The sequence below is a fragment of the Pongo pygmaeus genome, chromosome 16, assembly GCF_028885625.2.
Source record: "Pongo pygmaeus isolate AG05252 chromosome 16, NHGRI_mPonPyg2-v2.0_pri, whole genome shotgun sequence".
NCBI classification, from domain to species: Eukaryota; Metazoa; Chordata; class Mammalia; order Primates; family Hominidae; genus Pongo; species Pongo pygmaeus.
Window position 1 is genome coordinate 53541311 of NC_072389.2, and position 19531 is coordinate 53560841.

Sequence of the window (19531 nt, forward strand, 5' to 3'; positions counted from 1 at the left end):
CATAGCAACGAATGTAAAACTTCCCCAATAATACTTTAAAACTGCCCCACAGCTTTTTTAATTTTGAAAATTCAAAACCATTCAATTCAGCTCGCAGATTTTTGTGAGAAATAACGAGATACTTGCAGCTCAGAAAAAATTATTAACAACTATCTAGAAAGTTACCACTTTATCCCCCACTGTAAACTATACCACCACGACCCGGGATCCTTGTTCGACTCCTAGCCAAGGGGTTCCCGCTGCGTTTCTGTTGGGTTATCCCAAACCTGTGATAGGATAGTAGCGCCCTCCCTGCCTCCGGTCGAATAAACACTACAACGTCTGACACTCGGTGCTAAATCGGGCGCGGTGTCTTGCCCACAGCTTGGGGAGCGGCCCCGGGCGCAGTAACTGTCACCGGCGCCGAGATGCGGTTCCGGCGCTTAGGGCGCCGCTGAGCTCAGAGCCCGGGAGTCATGGCTCAGAGCCCGGGAGTCATGGCTGCGGGCGGTGCCGCCCCAAGTAAGTCAGTCCAGGAGCAGGGCCCGGGCCTGGCGTACACTCTCGGAAAAATGGGGGCCAGAGCAAACAAGAAGAGCGAGAGCAAGAGGCCTAGGCAGCCAGAGGCGGCAGCAAGACTCAAGACGCCAAGGGCGCCGTCTTCCTGGGGCTCCTGGGCCTGCGCCATCCCTGGGCGGCCGAGGCACCGCCTCTCCACGCCCCTCGTCCGGCGGCGGCTGCGACTGCTTCCGAGGTCATGTTCCCGGGACGCGCGCGTCTTCAGGGTGGAAGCCTGGCGCACGTCCGGAGGTGCCGAGGACCCAACCAGCCCAAACTCGGGGGGAAATGACTCCCCTCTGCCCTCGCCCCGCGCTCTGCTACCATTTCTTTCCGTCTCTGCTTCGCTCAGCGATGCAAAACGCGCGAGGCGCACGGCAGAGGGCCGAGGCCGCGGTACTCTCCGAGCCAGGCCAGCCCCTCGGCCGCGCCGCGCAGCACGGGATTCCCCGGCCGCTGTCCAGCGCTGGCCGCCTGAGCCGAGGCTGCCGCGGAGCCAGTACAGTCGGGGCCGCTGGCTGGAAGGGCGAGCTTCCTAAGGCGGGGGGATGCCCGGCGCCGGGGCCGGGTAGGAACGTGGCGGGCGAGGGGCTCCGGCCGTCCAGAAAGAAACCTCGCGGCTTGAGGCGGTGGGGGAAGTAGGGTGGCGAGCGGTCCTTCTGCGCGCGGGGCGGGGGTGTGTGGTCCATTAGGGTCCCCTGGCGAGGGGGCGGCTTTCTAGTGTGTGAGGGTGACGCCCCAGAAGCTCCCCCTCAACGTTGGCCCCACGCGCTGAATGTGGAAAGTTGACTGGGACCCAGTAGTTTCCCATCCCAAACCTGCTTTCCAGAAGGGCTTCTAACCCAAAATGTGAATCCCGCCTCCCCTCTCAGCTAGAACTGTGGACTCGTCCCGGAGGGGGCGGTGGGTGGGGCGGAGCTGGCGAGGAACTTAGGTTTTGGCGGTTTCCCTGCGGCGCCACTCATCGTGCGCTCTCCTGTTCTCCGGGCGGTCTCCTCGCTCGCCTTCTGGCTCTGCCATGCCCTGCTCTGAAGAGACACCCACCATTTCACCCAGTAAGCGGGCCCGGCCTGCGGAGGAGGGCGGCATGCAGCTCCGCTTTGCCCGGCTCTCCGAGCACGCCACGGCCCCAACCCGGGGCTCCGCGCGCGCCGCGGGCTACGACCTGTACAGGTGAGCGGGGACCTGCCGGCGAGGAGGCTGGGAGGGGCCGTCCGTCCGCTGCCACAGCTAGAAACAGTCACCGAAGAGCTTACAGGAACACACAAGCTATAAATAGGATTTCTGCCTTTTTCATGTTTAAAATTTTAGCTTTCATCTTTGGCATAAATTAAATAGAGATTTGGGCAAAGACTGCAGAATAAGTAAAATAGCTATACAGTGTCTAGCAAGGCGTTACTTTGCAACGTTTATTGTGCCCTTGCTACATAGAAGATAGAGAGGAAGGCCCATGGTGGCTTTCGAGTGGCCTGAGGCTGATGCTGTGCTCAATAGAAAAACCAAGGTGAGAGCCTAGATGTGGGCGTGAAAATACCTAAGAAGGATGAATGAAGACGCATCTGCCTTAAAAAGTTATTTCCTATACATTCATCCGGCCCCAGGGCGGAATTTGAGAAGGCATCCGAATACGAAAGGCAGAGCTGCCTGTAATCTACCACACTTTCATCTCTACAGCACGTTTTACCTGTACTAAAAACTTTCTGTATGCTGTTGTATTTAGTCCTCACAACAATCCTTAACTAGATAGGTGTTATTTTTTACATAGGCGGGAGTTTGTGAAGAGCTGAATTGATTTCCCCAGAGGCTTGAAGATGATAGAATTTTTTATCTCGAATTTTGGGCTTTTTTTTTTTTTTTTCTATCTGACTACTGTGCCCAGTTCTTAGAACCATTAAGGTAGGAGAAAAGTAATGCTGAGAGGGAAGGAGAGTTTATATTAAATCCCAAGCATTGGGATTTATTTTAAAGTATCTCAGGTAATTCAAACATGAGAACTATTGGTCTAAGCCCAGGAGAAGAGAAAGTAGTGCATGATGTTAGCAACAGAAAAGAAAGGAAAAGGAAAGTAGGTATGGACAATTGTAGCTGGAAAAACTACAGTCTCTTAATTTTGATGAATAAAAGTAGAGTGATATAGCTTGACGAGACCTTTCCAAAGTATATTTTGGAGCGCTTTCTTGAGTCCTAGGGGAGTATTTGATTTAAGATACCTTAAGTAGACTCCTAATAAACACAGGTGACTTTGTGTATACTGAAATTGACATGGAAATAATGGATCTGTAATAAATTAGGGCTTAACTGTTTAAAGAGGGATTTCAGTGAAAGAAGGGGAAGTATAGTACTGCTTTACTAGAGTTAATTAAGGTCTCCAAAGTAAACTTCCGGTTCTGCTCATTGTAAAATCTCTTAAATTTCTGCCCAGGAGAGGGCCACAGTAATATCAAGAGTAGCAGCATTTGCTACGTGGACCTTAGAGGAATTCTGTTCCTAGCAAGGTCCATCTCCAGGGGCTGTTCACAGTGATCAGCTCTTTTCCTCAGCCAGGAAATTCATAGCCTAAGCTTGGTAAACTACCAAGCCCTGCCTGACAGATACAACACAGTTCTTTATCTCTTATTTTGTCCACCCATTTTCTCCTTTCCTTCTGCAGATTTTCCCTAATCACACAGATGATTGTGAGAATAAAATGGGTTAATATATGTAAACCAATTAGAACTGTGCCTGGCACATAGTAAAGGCTTAATCAATGATAGCTAGTAGTATTAGTAGTATTTGGCCTTTTTTTCTTTGTTCTTTCTTCATTTTTTTCCTTTTCAAACTATGGTTGTAAAGCATACAGCTTTTGAAAGTTTGCCTTTCTGCCCTTTCACGCTAAGTACCTCAGTTTCCCAATAAACTTTTGTTCAGGGGCAAACATTTACAATGTTGACATCTCTTCACACCACCAAAAATATTCATGGAGAACTATTTTATCTAAAGCTGTCTTTTTAATAATAAAATAGCTACCTCTACCTTCTTCATAAACTTTTAAGATGAATTGGTAATTCATCATAGCAAGGTTGATTTTAGAAACTAAAGTTGCATTAATTCATTAAATACACTGAAAGCAATTTTGTATGCTTGGTCACAAAGAAAATATAAAAACAATTTTATAAATAGATTTGCAGTTATTTTCTTTCAATATTTTCTTAGTGCCTATGATTACACAATACTACCTATGGAGAAAGCTGTTGTGAAAACGGACATTCAGATAGCCCTCCCTTCTGGGTGTTATGGAAGAGTGGGTAAGTCATTTAAGAAACAGGTAACTATTTGTCAAGTTCTCCTTTGTGATAGATTCTTCATGTTTCATTTGGGGTAATCAGGCAATATTGCTTGGGCTGTGTCCTAAAAGAAGCACCATTTGTAATAGCAAATGCACTCTTTGAAAGGCTTTATTTACATCTCTGCTTTGCCTCTTTTTGACTCTTTTATTTTTCTCCTTCCTCACTGGCGCTTTTAGGCTCACATTGGCCTAGAAGGCTGTTCTCAGAACATGGCATTTTATATTATGAGAGTAAAACTTCTGACCTGTTGGCTCCAGAATGTGTAAGCCTACTTAACCTTTTCTTGTTTGGTCACGGGGTTAGGGTAAGGGATACTCTTCAGTGTTGCAGAGGCACTGGGAGGAGCTAGGACAAAATGGAGTACACGTCAACAGGTTTGATTTTTCTGGAGCGGATCAGTTGTTAACAGATAGTTCTTTGCAAGAGCGTAAGTTCTTTTTGACTAACTTCAGAGTAAACATAAAGGAGGCAATGGAGCTGTGATGCCCTCCTCCAGGGAAAGGAGCTAGACTGGCATTATCTTATTAGCCATGAGTGGGGAAACTGCCAGTACTTCAGCCCTTAAAAGATAACAAGATGGGCTCTCATCTCATCTCTTGAGCATCATTGACTGCATTTTTTAGAATTTTTTCAGGGGAAGGGGCAGGAGATGGAGTGAAATAAAGGTTAGTACAGAAAGAGGCAGCATTATTGACAAAGTGCCTGATTTAAATTATTCTAAAATAAAATACTGGAAGTTAGGATAATTAATTATAGGCCTGATGCTTGAGTCTGCAATAATAAGGTGTAACCTTAGCTTTTTATTTTTTTCGTTTTTTAGGATTAAAAAGTATACTAGCATTGAATCATTGAGACTTAGTTTTTGGCATTTTTACTTAACTGATATTAGCCCATTTATCTTACTCTGGTTCATGTGTTTCCTACAGGCATGTCTTTTGGCATCTGAATCATGAATAGTGGGGTCCCAAGTTGTAGGCTATGCTCTGCTACTATTTGGTTAGGTTTGTTTCCCTCTCCCTTCCTTTTCCTTTCCCTTCCCATCTACATTGTACATGTTGTGGTGTCCCATCTTAAAACCAAAGTCTTCTTCCTCAGTAGTGTGTTCCTGCTGGCCATACTTCTCTTTCTTCCACTTTGAGGCTTAACTTCTTGAAAGAGCAGCCTACAGTTGTTCCCGCTTGCTCACCTTTCAGCTCATTCTAGCAGTCCTTCTGCCCTGTCTGCAGCACCACAAATTCTGACTGAAGTCACATGGGAGTGGTTTAAGTTAGTTTTGAATGAAAACCTTGTGGAATTTTTCTAAACTAGTCTTTCCAACTTTGGTAATACAGTATGATGAATATATATTCTTTAATTCAAAACCATGTGCTAAAGTTAAGATGAAGATACAGATATTATGGGTGAAGAGAATGACATGCTTAAATTGCATCAGTTATCTCTGATACAGCCCTTCTTCCTTAAAATAACCAGTGTCTCCTTTTTTGTTTTTTAGCTCCACGGTCAGGCTTGGCTGCAAAACACTTTATTGATGTAGGAGGTAATATATTTCCTTTTTTATTCTGTAAATGTTTGCAAGTATTTACTTTGTCTTTGTTTAAAAGGTAATATTCAAATGACAGATTTTATTTTTAAGAAAAGAAAATGATTAGAGGAAAGCTTGTTATAATAGGAGGAAAGCTTTGTGGTTATTTTAAGCAATTATATTTTGCTTAACTACAAACTTAATTTTTAAAATAATTATTACCTAATTATTAATAATGACAGATTTAATGATATAATAAGTAATTAAGCAACAAAAGTTCTAGAAAACACAAGTCTATCTTGTAAGAATTTTCTTCATAAGAGAGCTATCTGTCTTTAGCAAAATATAAGAAGAAAATCTTTCCCTGAAGTCGGGAGAGAAAACACTTTTCTCTAAATTTGTCAAGACAGTCCTCTGTTACCTGTTTCCCTTATAATAATGCCTTTCTCATGTTTCTCAAAGTTAACCCTACCTCATGTGGTACCTTTCATGAAGAACCCTCAGTGTCCTCTGCTAACTACTCTTGATACAGAGCTACTCTTCTTATTGTAAGGAAATTCCTACTTTCCTGATGTGGTTTCCTTGTTTCAGGTCTGCTCCAACTGGGATTCAGACCCCACTTATGTGGTCCCTACATATTGACCCTTTATCCTATCAGTAGTGAATCTTTCACTTAACAAGATACCTTGGCCCCACATAAGTAGGTGTGCTAGATCTCCTCCTCCCCCCGTTTTTACAGAGCTACTTTATGGAGGTTTTTTAACAGATCAGGAAAACTGGCTTAGAAATGAGCCCACATGGATATGTGGTAAAAACTGGAGTCTCTGTGTGATTCCAACCCGCTTGTTCTTTCCACTGCAATTAATTGTGGAGATTACCCTGCTGCATCCCCCTCACCAACTAAACACATCCAGAATTAGCTCACTTTTATGTGCCACTGCAAGGGCTAAGTAAGCACTTAATGAAACCTGGCTATCCTAGACCTGCTCCTTAGTCTAACATTTGGTGGGTGTGGTGTCTCTCCATAGTGTCACTAGGTGGTGCTGTGGGACAAGACAGGACCCCAAAAGTACACCCTTTAGGGACTAAAGGGGAGCTGAGTTTTACATAGCAGGATGGACATTGACAGCCCACTCTTGGGTTGAGGATTCCTTGGGCTCTGTAAGTTATGCCCGATGTTCAAAAATGCTTTTACAAGGTCAACTGTGGTCATTTGGGACTGTAACTTAAGGATATAAATGATTATATATATTTTCAATGAAGTTTCAAATGATTGTGCAAGGAACGGGAGCTTTGGAATAACAACTGGATGTAGGTCCCAGCTCTGTCACTAACTAGTTATTACTTAACCTTTCTGAGCCTGTTTCCTCATTTTACAATGGAAATTAGTGTGCCTGCCTCTAGAGGTAGGAGGATTAAATGATAATGTGTATGAAATACGTAATATAGTACTTGGCACATATTAGATTCTGTGAGATATAATTTCTGTCCTTAGGGACTTCACAGATTGTTTTTATGTGGAAACTTTTTCTTTTATTCGACTTTGTTACTAATTTTTGCTCTGTTTAAAACAACTTTCTGGAAAAAAATTCATGTAAAAGAATGGAAAGTTAGTTTCCTGGTGGTTGGTATGGTGTTATTCATAAAATTACATTGTGGTGTGTTCTTGGATGCAGAGAATCTTAACAATCTCCCTTAGGCACAAGTTTATCATAGTTGGCAGCAGTTTTTATTTCTGAAGAGAGATGTTGTTAGAAATCCCAGGCTGTAAATAAGGGTCAAAGGGAAAAGTTGAGCATTCAGGATTCTGTTCAGAATTCACATCTGGTAGGTGTAGATAGTTTTTCACTAAAAAAGGTTTCCAACAAATGACATGCCAAACTCTTGACACAGTAAAACTTTTGCCTGAAGTCAGTTAATCACTCTGCCAGTTCCAATGCATGATTTTTCCAGTGATAACTTCAAGATACTTTCTGCTTTCTCTGAGGAGAAATATCCCTGATACTCATATCCTGTAGGCAGAGAAGGCTTTTCTTGAAGGTCGAATGGCAATTGGGTGGTAAATGAATTTGGAACTACTGAAATTTTTATACCGTCAGCATTCATGCTAAAAAAAACTATTGAGGGCCTTTTTTTCTGCCATACATTTGAATTGACTTCAAACTTCTTAATTTCTTTTAGTCACTTAAAGGTTTTTCACATTTTCGTGGCCCAAGCATAAAGATCACCTATCTCTGCAGAATTCAAGACACCCAATCATTTGAGTAGTTCTGATAGGACTACTTTACAGATAGGTAGCAGAGGCCTTTCAAAAAGGGAGTGTTTTTGTATGTTAGAAGATACTATAAAGCCAACAAGCAAATATTTGCAACTTATATGAAAAAGAACAAATGAGAAAAAAACATGCACAAAATATAGACAAGGACACGCAAATGTCCAACAAATGGGAGGAAAAAAATCCAGCCTCACTAGTCATCAGGGAATGAAAAGTAAGGCAATGAGATAGCCATTTTGTACTCACCATATTGGCCAGAATGTAAGAGATTGTTGCCATCAAATATTGGCAAGGATTTTGGAAATGGGCATTCTCAAATATTGCTGATGGAAGTTTGAATGGCTACACCTTTTTTGCAACCTATTTGATGAAAATAAACAGCATTAATGTATAAGGATATATTTAAAGGGCTGCTTCATTTATTATAGCAAAATGTAAAAGCAGCCTGTGTCTGATATTATGTAAGAGAATAGTTACATAGAAACAGTGGTACAGGTTGGGCGTTGTGGCTCATGCCTGTAATCCCAGCACTTTGGGAGGCTGAGACAGGCAGATTGCTTGAGCCCAGGAGTTTGAGGCTCATTTGAGCAACATAGGGATACTTCCTGTCTACAAGAAATACAAAAATTAGCCAGGTGTGGTGGTGCCTGTGCACCTGGAGGCTGAGGTGGGAGAATCACTTGAGGTTGAGGCTATAGTGAGTTGTGATCATGACACTATACTCCTGCCTGGGCTATAAGAGTGAGACCCTGCCAAAAAAAGAAAGAGAAAGAGAGAGAGATCCCATATTTCCATATCTTGTATCTAAAAAGAATGGCTAACATTTACATATATTAATCTCAAAGGATAAATAGAAAAAAATAAAGTAGTATGTAAGATATATTTCTGTAACATTAGCTATCTCAGGGAGGGTAAGAGAATATTATAAGCTTTTACTTTATTTGTATAGTTTTGGTTATTTAAAAATTTTTGAATAAAGTAGAAACAATAGTTCAGAAGTCAGTCCATGTCTTTCTCTAACTCATTCAAGATAGATGAATTATTAGCTTGTACCTCAAAATCTCCCAGCATGGAAGTTCTCTATCCTATTGTGGCCATTTTTTCTAGCGTGGAACAACATGCTATGTTGAGGGATTTCTTCATTAAATCTAATTTAAATTGTCCCTGCAGTCAAAATTTTTTCCATATAGATAATGTGGAAAACAGCTGGTTTCATCTTGATATCAAATTTTTTCATAAATATTAAGGTCTAAATTAATGGTCAACTGACAGTGAAGAAATAAAGCAGGGTTTGGTGTTGGAATTGGTCAAGTTCAATAATTGATTGTTTCCTTCAGGCCCGACAGGAGATGAACTGCCTTTGCTGCTTTTCTGCCCAGTTTTATACTCACTCTTCTTGTAAAAGTGTTGCGTCAGGAACCTTTTAAGAAGTGCTTAAATTCAGATTCACTTGTCCCTAGTAATTCATTCATAAAGCACAGGGGTTCATTTAAACGTATGTTGTAATCCATTCGGAAAATCTAAAATGTTGTTTTTGCTGAATATTTTTCCCTGTGGTGGACCTAAGGGTTTGCTTTTTTCCCTTCGTTATATGAGAAAATTGAAAGGCTATGCTTAGAAATTACCCTTGTTCTTAAAAAATGGGGGGTGGGTATGCTTTGGGGTTTTTTTGTTGTTTTCTCAGCTTTCAAATAATGAGGAGTATGCGCAAATAGCATTACTGCCCATTGAGCTGAACACAGGATTATTTTTATTTCCATATTTTTTCCTTCATCAGGGCTTTTGTTTTGGGTAGACTATTAATAACAAGTAAGATGTGACATGGAGCTGTATTCAGTTAGATTCACGTGAGTCTTATCCAGCCTTTCACAAACTGAGGAGAAAGAATTAACATGTATAGCAGGAAATTGGGGGTGGGAGGAGGAAGGGGAGTGACTGCTAATAAGGTAGGGGATTTTTGGAGGGAGGGTAATGTAAATGTGCTATAATTGACTGTGACGATAGTTGGCCAACTCTGATACACTATGAACTGTGGAATTGTAACACTTTAAATGGATAAATTGTATGCTTTGTGAATTATTTATCAATATAAAAAAATGAAAAGGCCCGGTGCACCTGTATTATCTGTGCTTGTGTTTATGGAAATATTTTAAATTATTGGCTCAAAGATAAATGCTAGCAAGTCTGGTAAGTATAACTCTCTGGGCTATGGCAGGGACCTGGCTCAAGTCTCCCCTGCAAAGATCTTCTCCCCCTGTGTTCATAATCTCAAGTATTAATTACACATATAAAGTTGTACTCATGAAGCCTATGTGCTACTGTCTTCTGAGAAATCATGCTCTAAGAAAGGATGGTGGTTCAGATTAAAAGGAGAGGAAGATTATGAACTGAAAAATTCAGCTTCATTTTTAGTGTAAAAATGGAATGTTCTAATATTTGCAAGACTGCTGCTTAACAATGTCAGCGTTGATTTACTCCACTGCAGAGCTTTAGGCTTTTTGACATTTTTATTTATGACTCAATCGTATTTCAATCTGGGTATTAGCGGGAAGCTGATACCAGGAAAAACCTTTAAAACCCAAATCGTAATTTTCTCCTAGTCTTTTTGGCAAGTGTGCCTTGGGTAGACAGTAGGTTGGAGATGGCCATTGCTACTGCCAGCTTAAAATAGGAAATGGTCTCCATTTGATAAAGAGTGACAGGTTGGAAAATTAGGACCTGTTTTCTAAATTTTTATTTGTATTTTAGTAACGTCATTTCTTGGTTTTGAGGTTTTACATAGTACCAGGGCAAGATTCACTTATTCAGTTGTAAGAATACAAATCTCAGAGCTACATGATAATGATTTTGAGATAATCTTATACCTCTAGTATTCCGACAGCAAAAATTGAGATAATATTATTTTTCTTTTCTCTAGCTGGTGTCATAGATGAAGATTATAGAGGAAATGTTGGTGTTGTACTGTTTAATTTTGGCAAAGAAAAGTTTGAAGGTATGTTAAATATATACATTCACATAATTTTAGTGAATTTTCAGAGTCATGTATGTGTAAATTAATATTGACTCCTTTAATTCTCATTGAATAAGACAGGATGTGGCGAATGTGCCAGTAACATCAGTAATAAACTATTCTTTCTTTGAAGTCAAAAAAGGTGACCGAATTGCACAGCTCATTTGCGAACGGATTTTTTATCCAGAAATAGAAGAAGTTCAAGTAAGTATTATAAAGGATGATAGAGAATAAGTAATATAACATCTTAAGTGAAGAAATATATATAATCTTGAGAATTTAATATGCTGTTTGTAACTAAATAGTATATATGACTAAACTTATTTTACGCAAATTTAAAATACTAGTTTTAGAATTTCTTTAAATGTTTTTCATGTAGCTATTATGTAGTATTACTTTGGATAATAAGTTATTTAAACATACTGTGAACTTCTAATATTTTATTAGAATTTTTTAAAGTTATCCAATATTCTAATTTATGGAGCTTTTTAGAATTTAATTTTCTGTAATCTCCCTTTTGAAAAGATGATACAGCAAGAGTAGAATTCTGGCTGTATTTTTCTTAGGAGCTAGAGAGGAAAACTGAAAGAGGCTCTTAAAAAAACTGTGAAGCTTACTACCTTTCTATCTTTCAGGCCTTGGATGACACCGAAAGGGGTTCAGGAGGTTTTGGTTCCACTGGAAAGAATTAAAATTTATGCCAAGAACAGAAAACGAGAAGTCTTACCTTTTTCTTAAAAAAAAAAAAAGTTTTTGCTTAAAGCGTTTTGGTGTTTTGCACTGCTGTAAACTTACTAGGTTTACCTTCTAACAGTACTGCATTTTTTACTTTTTTTTATGATCAAGGAAAAGATCATTAAAAAAAAGTTTTTCTTTGTGTTTGGATCAAAAAGAAACTTTGTTTTTCTGCAATTGATGGTTGTATGTAAATCTCCTTTGTGGTGACCTGATGTAAACAGTGTCTTCTTAAAATCAAATGTACATCAATTACAGATTTAAAAAAAAAGCCTGTATTTAACTCAAAATGATCCCCCTTCAGCAACTTATTTTGCTTTAATTGCTTTAAATCTTAAGCAATATTTTTTATTCAGTAAACAAATTCTTTCACAAGGTACAAAGTCTTGCATAAGCTGAACTAAAATAAAAATGAAAAGGAGAGATTAAAGGTATTCCTTGTTCTTCCCTTCTCTTCACTAGTCTAAAAACTTCTTTTTAATCTTAAGATTCTTTGTGATGAGGGTGAGAAAAGGATCCTCAGTTTATTTTTCCACTATTAATCTTTCTTTTGATAAATCCTCTATTGACTGGGTAGAGGTATGTTTGTGAAAGACATGTAACTTGGGGATTTGTTACTTTAGGTTTGTTCCCTTGAATTTCATGTCATCAGGCAAATTGTACTAGTTGTAGTTATGAGTTTTCCCTCAGTGAAGTAGCAATAGGCTGTAATCAAGAAAATATGCCATTTATAGAGATAAGATAAATAATACATACTTTGGCCACCAGGTTTTTCTGTCTCACATACATAAGCAGCATTTCATTGCAGATACGGGACTGATTCTGTGGCTTAGCTTGATGAACATCTTTTGGAAGTTTTGCTAGTATGCTTTCCTTTCTTTACTATGTTTCTCAGATTCCTTTGTATCAGGGTTTTGGGTGTCACTTAGGTTTTGTCCATCAGATTCTATGAGACACCAGGCATCGTTTTGAGGATGTGGGTTATACACATGGAGTGCTTCTGGAACTATCAGCCCGCTTGACCACTCAGTTTGTGGAAGCACAGGCAAGAGTGTTCTTTTCTGGTGATTCTCCAGGCCATTTAATACCCTGCAATGTAATTGTCCATCTGTGGCTCACAATTCATTAGTGAGCCATGAAATCAACTCAGTGGGACATAGCCAGCATTTTTGCATACTGGGTTGGGCTATAAATTATTTCTGTTGTCAATAAATTTTAAATGTTTTTCTGCTAAACTAACCAGAATGAATTCTGTTTTGTGCAACTGAACTGTGATCAACACCGAGTAACAGTTGAGTAAGAACAAACAGTATTACATGGCTACCGAGAAATATGGTCTTAGTTTACACTGTTAATGTCAGTTACCTCTTACAGAAAGTCTGCTGTAACAGGTACTTCATAAACACCTGGTTTTTTACTCATACTGTGAGAGAGTAGGTAAAACCCATTGTACAGAATGCAGAAATAGGCTTAGAGAGGTTTAGTAACCTGCATAACATTTTAGCTATGATGATCACTGTCTTTGTTTTGTGCTGCTATACCTGAGATGGTAATTTACAGAGAATGGAAATTTATTCTCAGTTTTGGAGGCTGGCAAGTCCAAGATGGTGCCTCATTGCTGTGTCCTCCAGAGAGGAGGAATGTCATGTTCTCACATGGCAGAAGACTAGAAAAGAGCCACTCCCACAAGCCCATTTTATAAGGGCACTATAATGCATTCATGAGGGCTCAGTCCTTAGGACTTAAACACTTCCCGTTAGGCGCTGCCTCCCAATACTGTTGCATTGGAGACTTAAGAAGTTCCCAACATGAATTTTGGGGGACACGTTGAGACCACAGCAGTGACTTAAAATGCAGGCCCTTATGCCTTCAAGTCCATATTTGCAGTATCTTCAGCTTCTTCCAAGTGGTAGAGGTAGAGAATGTAGAGTAGAAGAGATGGTTTAATTTCTTCATACCCAGAATGTTTCCATCTGTGTACCATGCTTAAAGGAACATGCTCAGATATGAAGCTGCTCGGGAAATTAGAGATTTGAAGTATGTCCATGGGGTTAGATGAAAGACCCAGGATGTTTTGTTTAGAGAAGAAATGTATCGAGAATGGGAGGAATATGGGGGAAGCAGTGGCTATTGAAAGTCCCTGGGATATGATTGATAGATGTCCTTAGATTAAACACCTAGATGGGGCTGGGCACGGTGGCTCACGCCTGTAATCCCAGCACTTTTGGGAGGCCGAGGTGGGTGGATCACTTGCGGTCAGGAGTTTGAGGCCAGCCTGGCCAACATGGTGAAACCCCATCCCTACTAAAAATACAAAAATTAGCTGGGGATAGTGGCACGCGCCTGTAATCCCAGCTACTTGGGAGGCCAAGGCAGGAGAATTGCTTGAACCCGGAAGGCAGGGTTGCAGTGAGCCGAGATCGCACCAGTACATTCCAGGCTAGGCGACAAAGCAAGACTGTCTCCAAAAAGGACTCAGATGGAATTAGCCTTGTCACATGTGACTTGAGGGACCAGAAATAGGATTAGAGGAGTTAATCTATAGGAAGATGGTGGCATAGGGGCGGACTCATAGAACTTCCCTAAAATAGCAAAATTAATGAAATAAAAGCAAAGTATATGCCATATAAAAGAAAATAACGTAATGGGATTATTGGAGACTCATTTTTCTCTGTTATTTCTATAAAGTTTGAATATAGTATTTTTACTAGGTGAAATATAAAATTTAGAAAAGCATACAAAGCAAGTTTACAGTATAGTGAATAACTACAAAATAAGAACATCTGAATAACCATTACCAAAGTGACCAAGCAGAATATTGCCAGGAGTACATTCCTTCTCAATCATGTGCCACCTGTAGGGGTATCCATTCTTTTGACACTTAATTTCCTTTTCTTTAAAGTTTGCAACCTAATCAAGCCTAAGTTTCGCTTTGCCTGGTTTTGAACTTTATCAATGTACTCATTAATTCTTGGGTCTTGCTTCCTTTCCTTAACATTGAGATTTTATCCATGTTTCATGTAGCTGTAGTTCATTTATTTTATTACCTTACAGTGTTCTGTTGTATTAATGCACCACAACCTTGCTGTATTATTGTTATTGCTAAACTTGGTTTGCTAATATTTTGTTTAGGGTCTTCTTTTTTATCAATGTTCACAGGAGAGATTGGCCTATAATTTTTCCTTTGTCACATTGTATTTGTCAGCTTTTGGTACCAAAATTATGCTACTTTCATAATGTGAATTGAGGAATATTCTTTCTCTCTCTTCTACTCCCCTGTGTTCCTCCCCTCCCCTCCCATCCTTTCTTTTCTCCCTTCTCTTTCCCTCCCCTCCCCTCTCCTACCTCCAGCACTTCTACAGTTTCTGGCTTTTCTTGTAACAGTTTAAAGAGTCAGTTGTCAATCAAGCTCTAGACAGGTTATGTGCCTTTTTTCCTCTGGTTGGTTTTAAGAGTATGTGTTTGTATATGTCTTTGGTTTAGTGTAGTTGCACAACTAGGGAATCGATTACCGTTTATCTTTTGGGGATTCACTGAGTCTCTTAATCTGTGTATTGATATCTTTCATCAGTTCTGGAAAATCTCAGCTTCTCTATCTCTGCATGTTTTATTATAATATTCTGAAATGTCTGCTCAAATTACAGTTATAGTGGCTTATTCTCAATTAAGTTAAAACCACTTCTTTTTATAGCAGTTTTAGGTTCACAGCAAAATTGAAAGAAAGTGCAAAGATATCCCATATACCCCCTCCCCACACAACTGCACAGCCCCCTCCATTATCAGCATCCCCCACCAGAGTGGTATATTTGTTACAATTGATGAACCTATGTTGATGTATCATTTTTACCCAAAGTCTGTAGTTTACATTTGGGTTCACTTTTGGTGTTGTACATTCTATGGGTTTGGACACATTTATAATGACATGTGTTCGTCTTTATTGTATCATACAGCACATTTTCACTGCTCTAGAAATCCTCTGTGCTTCACCTATTCTCTTCTGACCCATGCCTGCCTACCCCTCGCTTAGCACACTTAAGCAACCACTGGTCTTTGTACTGTCTTCATAGTTTCGCCTTTTCCGGAGTCATATAGTTGGAATCATAGGATACAGCTTTTTCAGATTGGCTTCTTTCATTAATGTGCATTTCCATTTCTCCTGTTATTTTCTAGGAGTTTTATAGTTTCACATTTTACATTTAGCTCTGATCCATTTTGAATTTTTTTATGATCTTTTAATTTTTGAATTGTAAGAGTTTTTATTCTGGATTAAAGTCCAGGATCAGGTATATGATTTGCAAATATTTTCATTTATTATTTGAGTGTGCTTTCACTTTCATGATGGTGTCAAGAAGCACAAATTTTTAAAATTCTGATTAGGTCCAAGTTATCTTTTTAATGTTGTTGGTGCTTCTGATGTCATATATTGCATAATGCAAGGTCATAAAGATTTTACACCTAATTTTCTTCCAAGAGTTTTATAGTTTTAGCTTTTACATTTGGGGCTTTGATCTATTTTGACTTGACTTGGGTATGTGGTGTGAGATAGAGGTCTAACTTCATTCTTTGGCATGTGGATATTCAGTTATTCCAGCATTTGTTGAAAAGACTATTTCCCCATCTAATTGTTTTGGCATCTTTGTTGAAAATCAATTGACCATAAATATAAGGACCAATTTCTGAATTCTCAAGTCTGTTACATTGATCTTTATTTGTTAGTCTTTATGCCAGTATCACACTGCCTTGAGTACTATAGCTTCTACTAAGTTTTGAAATTAGGCATCCTCTCTCTCTTTTTTTTTTTTTTTTTTTTGAGATGTAGTTTCGCTCTTGTTGCCCAGGCTGGAGTGTAGTGGCATGATCTCGGCTCACTGCAACCTCCACCTCCATGGTTCAAGCGATTCTCCTGCCTCAGCCTCCTGAGTAGCTGGGATTACAGGTGCCCATCACCACGCCCGACTAATTATTTGCATTTTTAGTAGAGACGGGTCTTCACCATGATGGCCAGGCTGATCTTGAACTCCTGACCTCAGGTGATCCACCCGCCTCGGCCTCCCAGAGTGCTGGGATTACAGGCATGAGCCACTGTGCCTGGCCTAGGCATCCTCTCTGTGTCTCTCTGTATATGTGTCCATATTTCCCTCTTCCTCAATGTAGTATGACCTCATCTTGATTACATCTGCCAAGCCCATATTTCCAATAAGATCACATTTACAAGTACTGGAAGTTAGGACTTCAACATATCTTTTTAGGGGACACATTTCTACCCACTACAGATATAATTAAAAGTATATTTCTTCTCTTGTGATGTCTTTGTTTTTGGCATTAGGACCTCATAGAATGAGATGGAATGTTTTCCCTCTTCTGTTTTTGAGTTTGTGAAGATTGTTTGAATTCTTTAAAGGTTTAAAATTCTGTTTTTGAGTTTGTGAAGATTGTTTGAATTCTTTAAAGGTTTAAAATTTACCAGTGAAACCATCTGCATCTGCACATTTCTTTGTAGAAAGCTTCGATTACTAATTAAGTGTATTTAATTGTTATTGGTCTGTCCAGATTTTCTATTTCTTCTTGAGTTTGTTTTGGTAGTTTATTAGGGCTCTCTCAGAGGGACAGAACTAATAGGATGGATATATATATATAAAGGTGAGTTTATTAAGTAATAACTTACACGATCACAAGGTTCCACAATAGGTTGTCTGCAAGCTGAGGAGCAAGGAGAGCCAATCCGGGTTCTAGGGCAAGAAGCATCCTACATGGAAGAAAGATGTAGGCTCGGAGGCTAGGCCCATCTTTTCTTTTTCACATTTTTCTGCCTGCTTTATATTTGCTGGAAGCTGATTAGATTGTGCCCACCAGATTAAGGGTGGATTTGCCTTCCCCAGCCCACTAACTCAAATGTTAATCTCTTTTGGCAACACCCACACAGACACACCCAGGATTAATACTTTGTATCCCTCAATCCAATCAAGTTGACACTCAGTATTAACCATCACAAGTCCACCCTTGTCAACTTGAACCCATACACATCTCTTGAGATCATACATAATCTTCAAATAAAGACAATAATGTCATAATTACATGATACGACTATCCTTTGTACAACTGGAACCACACCAGTCCCTAACCCAAATACTATTACATAAAGTTAAAAACACCTAAATGCTGATATGAAGTCAATAAATCTTACATCACATGACAAAGGAGAAAGGAAATAAAGTGACATTTTCTTAGTATAGGTGTATACATGCACAAACACAAAGAAATACTCGTGACAATTAGTCCTCGTTTCTGCAACTCGTCACGTGGTTGTAGCTGGTATTGATGACTGCCTTCTACTACCCATTCTGTATTCCCTTTGCCTTCAGCAAGCACCTCAGCAGGTTGTGGTTTTTTTCTTGGTGGAGTGACCCAAACCTTCATTCCTGAGGGGTCTGGGTCATTTGTAGACCTGCCTGATTTGGGCTGTTGTGGTTTTCCATTGACCTTAATCACAGGGCATGGTAATATTAAGAGATGCCCTAATGGATCTTCTGTATTCCATGTGTACTCTTCCTTACCTCCGTTGTGGAGTAGTAGACTGATTTCATCTTGATAGTCCGGGTCAATCACCCCAGCCAACACTGTAACTCCCTTCTTAGCCTATTGACTTAAAGGTAGGAGGAGCCCAAAGTGTCCGGGTGGCAATCTTTACTTCCAGTTTCATGAAATCGTTGTGCCTCCTGGTGGCAGCATCCCTCTCTCTGAAATTAAGACTTCTAGGACACCAGAACATAATATCGTGGGAACAGGAAGGAAACATTTTGCTAGTGGATCACTAGGGGTGATGGTGAGTGGTGCCACTTCCACCCCTTGATTCCTGGACCTGTGAATCTTGGCTATGGGAGAAACAGTACCATATGTTGGACGCTGATTCAGAGCATACACAGCCTTCTGGAGAACTTTGCCCCAGCCCTGCGAGGTATTGTCACCTAGTTGGCTTTGTAATTTCAAAAGGCCAAAGTATTGTCACCTAGTTGGCATTGTAACTTCAAAAAGCCATTCTGGCCGGGCACAGTGGCTCATGCCTGTAATCCCAGCACTTTGGGAGGCTAAGGCGGGCAGATCACCTGAGGTCTGGAGTTCGAGACCAGCCTGGCCAACATGGTGAAACCCTGTATTTACCAAAAATGTAAAAAATTAGCCAGGTGTGGTGGTGCACGCCTGTAATTCCAGCTACTCAGGAGGCTGACGCAGGAGAATTGCTTGAACCTGGGAGGTGGAGGTTGCAGTGAGCCACAATAGTGCTGACGAGATATTCCTTCTAAGGTAAAGGATAAGTTGCTGCATTTGGCCCCTCCTACAACCAAGAAAGAAGCACAACACCTAGTGGGCCTATTCGGATTTTGGAGGCAACACAGTCCTCATTTGGGTGTCTTACTCCAGCACCTTTATTGAGTGCACCCCAGCCTATATGACAGAGCAAGGCTCCGTCTAAAAAAAAAAAAGACCATTCAACCGTTCTATCAATCCAGCTGCTTCAGGATGATGGGGAACATGGTAAGACCAATGAATTCCATGAGCATGAGCCCACTGCCGCACTTCTTTAGCTGTAAAGTGAGTGCTTTGGTCAGAGGCAATGCTGTGTGGAATACCATGACGGTGGATAAGGCATTCTGTGAGACCACAGATGGTAGTCTTGGCAGAAGCATTACGTGGATAGGCAAACCCATATCCAGAGTCAGTGTCCATTCCAGTGAGGACAAATCTCTGCCCTTTCCGTGATGTAAGAGGTCCAATATAATCAACCTGCCACCAGGTAGCTGGCTGATCACCCCAGGAATGGTGCTATATTGAGGCCCAGTGTTGGTCTCTGCTGCTGGCAAATTGGGCACTCAGTAGTGGCTGTAGCCAGGCCAGCCTTGGTGAGTGGAAGTCCATGTCGCTGAGCCCATGCGTAACCTCCATCCCTGCCAACATGGCCACTTTGTTCATGGGCCCATTGGGTAATGACAGGGGTGGCTGGGGAAAGAGGCTGAGTGGTGTCCCCAGAATGGGTCATCCTATCCACTTGATTATTAAACGCCTCTTCCACTGAGGTCACCCGTTGGTGAGCACTCACATGGGATACAAATATCTTCAGTTTTTGACAA

The 19531-nt window shown here is 40.5% G+C and overlaps 1 protein-coding gene across 2 annotated transcripts; it reads left to right on the forward strand.

Moving 5' to 3' along the window:
• The first annotated feature begins 338 nt into the window (after nucleotides 1–338).
• DUT (deoxyuridine triphosphatase) lies at nucleotides 339–11839 on the forward strand. 2 transcript variants are annotated; one of them, XM_054450424.2, is made up of 7 exons: nucleotides 339–789; nucleotides 1572–1710; nucleotides 3730–3821; nucleotides 5356–5400; nucleotides 10578–10652; nucleotides 10804–10874; nucleotides 11306–11839. In XM_054450424.2, the coding sequence occupies exons 1-7, from the start codon at nucleotides 456–458 to the stop codon at nucleotides 11360–11362; spliced, it is 813 nt and encodes a 270-aa protein (XP_054306399.1). In that variant the 5' UTR covers nucleotides 339–455; the 3' UTR covers nucleotides 11363–11839. The 2 variants fall into 2 exon arrangements, with proteins under 2 accessions (XP_054306399.1, XP_054306400.1); XM_054450425.2 differs by having other exon boundaries at nucleotides 714–1105.
• The last annotated feature ends 7692 nt before the right edge of the window (nucleotides 11840–19531 follow it).

What these genes read in the sequence shown, in the direction of transcription:
- DUT (XM_054450424.2), top strand. Translation starts at nt 456, where the DNA reads ATGGCTCAGAGCCCGGGAGTCATGGCTGCGGGCGGTGCCGCCCCAAGT. An exon ending in AGCCTGGCGCACGTCCGGAG is followed by an intron (nt 790 to 1,571) that starts GTGCCGAGGACC and finishes CCTGCTCTGAAG; the next exon opens with AGACACCCACCATTTCACCC. An exon ending in CAGAAATAGAAGAAGTTCAA is followed by an intron (nt 10,875 to 11,305) that starts GTAAGTATTATA and finishes TCTATCTTTCAG; the next exon opens with GCCTTGGATGACACCGAAAG.